At 33.2% G+C, this 4,214-nt stretch overlaps 1 protein-coding gene across 1 annotated transcript; it reads left to right on the top strand.

The window, feature by feature from the left end:
- Positions 1-1,519: 1,519 nt before the first annotated feature.
- LOC108756086 lies at positions 1,520-3,914 on the top strand. Its single transcript, XM_018499646.1, has 7 exons — positions 1,520-1,875; positions 2,012-2,135; positions 2,199-2,306; positions 2,569-2,815; positions 2,902-3,093; positions 3,434-3,579; positions 3,656-3,914. Exons 1-7 carry the CDS (start codon positions 1,617-1,619, stop codon positions 3,786-3,788), a joined length of 1,209 nt encoding a protein of 402 aa, XP_018355148.1. The 5' UTR covers positions 1,520-1,616; the 3' UTR covers positions 3,789-3,914.
- Positions 3,915-4,214: the final 300 nt, after the last annotated feature.

The following is a 4,214-nucleotide window of genomic DNA, read 5'->3' on the forward strand; positions in this document are numbered from 1 at the left end:
CAGATCTAGTTGTTCTTTATTTACTAGCTCTTAAATTTATTTCTCGTGGACCAGATTTCTTGTCGTAAAGGTCGTCTCAATTTTCTCTCGCTCTCTCGCAAAGCATATCGGAAAAATTAAAAGAAATTGAGATTATAAATATATTAAATTTTCACCGACAGAAAGAGAAGTAGACTTTCGTGATGCGGAAAGGGCAAGAACCGTAGCGAATATAAAGGGAAAGTAAAAAAAAAAACGGAAGAAGAATTATTCGAGTTTTATAATATATTTCCGCAAAAATAAAATTAATTGAGCATTCATTATAAGAGAGAAAGTTGCCTGAATTGAATGGGTTTCTTAAAAAAAGGGTCAAAACGAAACGTAAGTATATAACTCAAGGCGCGAGATAGATGGTGTAATCCCGTCTCACGAATCTGTCGAATTTCGCAAGTAAATGATGAAAACAATAACGATGGGAAATCTTAATTAATGTGTTGGCGTGACAATTGTTGACTCATTCGCGACACTTTTATTTTCGCTAGCGCTCCTCTACTACTTGACATTTGGTCACACTTTGTAACTTCAGGGACGCAGCCATTATAGTATTATTTTATGTAAAAATTACATGTTCTGCAATCACTTATGTTATGCAGCAAGAATAAAAGTAGAAATTATCAAATCGTTAGTCAGAATAAATACCTCATTATTTCATTTTGTTTCTAATTGCTGTAATAAATATTTATAATTATTGTAATCTATTCGCAAACACTTTTATATTATTACCTATTTTTATATAGTTTGCATTAAATATGAACTTTAATGCATCGCTTTATTACTATTATTATTATTTATTGCACAACATCCGTTTATTGTAAATAACTGTAGTTATCTACACATCTATAAAAATTATGTTGTATCTTTTAACTTAAATATGAAATAAATAAAAAGTATATATAATACGTACACTAAAAAACCCATTTGAATCAATTAATTTCTTGTTTGGATACATGGGCAAACAAATTCTTGGTTAATGCAATAAAATAATTTAGTTGAACCAACATTTAGTTATTGTAACATTTTACTTATTTCTAATAAACATTGGACATCTGATAAGATTGTTTATTGGAAACAAATAAAATATTACAATAACTAAATGCTTTGCTCCATCTAAATTATTTTATTGCATTTTTAATTTTTATAAATAACTACAGTTATTTACAATAAACGGACGTTGTGCAATAGATAATAATAATAGTAATAAAACGATCATTAAACAAATATATAAATGAAACCTGCCTAAGTAATAGACTTCTATAAAGTTTTCGAGTAAAACCCATTACTAAGAAAAAAAAAATGCTAAAAAATGTAGAGAGAAGAAAAACGGAAAGAGAGGAACTTTTGCTTTGCTATATTTTGTAGATTTTACCGCAGGAAAGTTTTGGATTCGTCCCTGAGGGGTGAATACGCGACAGCATCCCATGCATGACCACTATATAAATAGGTGAAACTTGAGAAATTAGAGAGCCACTTTTGTGTTAGAACGAATGCTCGTCGGACTTCTTGCAACATCGGAACTACTCGCGTATAGTACTTGATACTCGATATCCGGAACATTTTGAACTCGGACAGCAAGTGAAATGCTCGCGACAATGGCGCACGTTCTAATTCTCTCTATCATCTTCGGTGTTTGTTGTACGTTAGCGGAGAAAAGTGATAATACGACGACGAACGAAAATTCAAAGAACCTCTCCAATTCGGAAGACAAATTCTTGGCAAATGCCATTCGTGGTAAAAACTTGTCGGAGCTTGCTCTGGATAACATCGACGACGAAGGAACAAAAAAAACGGACAAGAAACCGAGAACCGTTTTACATCGCGACTCGAGTCTCGAAAGAGATAAGTCAATATATTTTCGATTTGATCGTAGTTTTTTCTTTTTAAACGTTAATCTTAAACTTAAAACGTAACAATAAAAACAATTTAATGACAGCTCGTCAACAACGCGAATTATTTGAAATATTTTTATTTGCAAGTTCCAGCTGCTGCAGTTCTAAGTACAGTTCCAGCGGATTTGCACGACCGGATTATAATTACAACAGGATTTCTTCAGAGACCGGACGGTATTCCTCCCATAACGAGCGTCAACCCATTGATAGGTAATGATAAAAGTTATCTGTCACGTATGAAAATATTTTAGGAAACGCAAAGTTTCCTTTCAGATACGGATGGCAAACGCAAGGTCGGCCTCCAGGTTCCATCGGAAACGGCGATAGACCCGGTGGAGGAAGCGGAAGCGGAGTCTACGCAGGAAGTCAGTTGGGAGACAGGTAAATTTATCCAACTTCCCGCGATCATAAATTTTCCGCTAATCTCCATCGCCTTCTGTATTAACTCAAAGAAGGCTTGAAAGAAAGAGGGAGAGGCAGGGACAGAAAGACGTCTCTTTGCTGAATTAAAAAATCGTACGCGAAAGGTCACGAATGTTTAAAAAAATTTTTTAATTTATGAAAAAGGAAGAAGACTTCCAACGTTAATTGCATTTATATATTATAATTGCATTTTACGCATCAATTTTTATGAAAACAAAAGATATGGACCACGTCCAGCAAGTGAAACTGCTAATAGACCCATCACTTTGGGATATGGCTCGGGAAACGGTGGAGGATACGGCTACGTCGTTAATGGTTATGGAGGCTATGGTAGACCAACTGGACATGGAGGTTCGATCAGCACCTATGGGATTTCGGGAACATTGGCCGATGGTGACGAATTCGGCCCAAATGATGCGAGTTATCCGGATGCAAGCACGCCACAAGGAAATATTCAAGCACAAAAGGTGTGTATTTGGAGAGGATGAACATTTTTCACTTAAAAATGGAAACGATCGAATAAATAAAGAAAGAATTATATTTATTCATTAAGGCAATAGCGTTAAAGGCTTTAGCAGGCGTTGCATTGATTGGGGCAGCAGCGGCGTTAGCTTCAAACCCTGTTCTTCTGCCAATCGGCTTCGTGTCTGGTAGAAGAAAAAGATCAGAGACTTTCACGGAGGACGAGCAAGCCAATTTCCAAATGGATTACATTTTGTACATGTTGAGGGAAAATTTAGCTAAGGTACGTAATAATCTCTCTTCTCGCAAAAACCTTGGTAAGTCTTGATGAAAATGATTCTCGTAATGTTGTTAAGAATTTTTTATTATTTTTAATTTGTGAAGATTTAAAAAAAATATTTTAAACTTCATCAGATTTTCTAATTTTTTTAAATTATAGAATAAAAATATTCTTAGAAAGGATATAGAATTTCTAAAGTGTCTATCTGTAAAAAAAAATGTGAGAAATTTTCTAAAAAGTTATAAAATTATTTATAGAAATTATGAAAAATTTTAAAATTTATATAGAAATTCTGAAAAAGTGTACAAAATTCTAAGAAAAAGTATTGTTTTTTTATGGACAGATACAAAAAGATTCAAACAGCAAACTTGTGATCTCTCCAAGATGTGTCGCCAGGTTAACTTGTGAAATTCAAAAAGATTACTTGTCCGATATCGGAAAAGACGTCGAGATCTTGAACACAAATCGAAGATATTATCTTACCAATCTGTATGCAAGTTTTCTCAATATCTAAGTATTGTACTTCGCGATAGAAAATTTGATCGATTAATTTACATTCTTACAGAATACGAAATAATGTACTCAATACCAGTACGGTGAGCACATCAATAAAGGACTTGATCAAGCTGGCTGTCGGCGTAGCATCGAAAAATGAAAGCTGTGACGTGTTTACTTGTAATTACATAAGGAAAGTTTAAGTAAGACTTGTTGTAATCACATAATTTTATTATCACTCATCCAACTGTTTGATAAAGGATGATGCACGCACGCAAAAAATAAAATTTGTTTATACAATCATATAGTATAGCAATTTAAGAATCTGAAGGCGACTCCGATCAAATTAATCTCCAATTAATTTAATTAGTACTATTTTATTAATGCCCCCGTTTCGATTAATGCAGTTTAATTTTAACCTTGGTTTAACTAATTCTTCGAAGAATTAAAAAAAGATGAAGAGTAAGTTGAACCGAGATTAAAATTAATCTACATTGATAGAAACGAGCATAATTAATACGAATAAAACTATTAATTAATAGAATTACATTTAGTGTATCAAAAAAAAAAAGATTGAAAACAACGAACTGTACATCATATATTAGAGATTTTCTTCAGCGATTCTTGCC

Source organism: Trachymyrmex septentrionalis, unplaced genomic scaffold, assembly GCF_001594115.1.
Source record: "Trachymyrmex septentrionalis isolate Tsep2-gDNA-1 unplaced genomic scaffold, Tsep1.0 scaffold94, whole genome shotgun sequence".
Classification (NCBI taxonomy): Eukaryota; Metazoa; Arthropoda; class Insecta; order Hymenoptera; family Formicidae; genus Trachymyrmex; species Trachymyrmex septentrionalis.

Excerpts from the sequence above, each read along its gene's own strand:
- LOC108756086 (XM_018499646.1), top strand. The coding sequence starts at position 1,617 with ATGCTCGCGACAATGGCGCACGTTCTAATTCTCTCTATCATCTTCGGT. Across the intron at positions 2,816-2,901 it reads GAAATATTCAAGCACAAAAG|GCAATAGCGTTAAAGGCTTT; the intron begins GTGTGTATTTGG and ends TTATTCATTAAG. Across the intron at positions 3,094-3,433 it reads TGAGGGAAAATTTAGCTAAG|ATACAAAAAGATTCAAACAG; the intron begins GTACGTAATAAT and ends TTTTATGGACAG.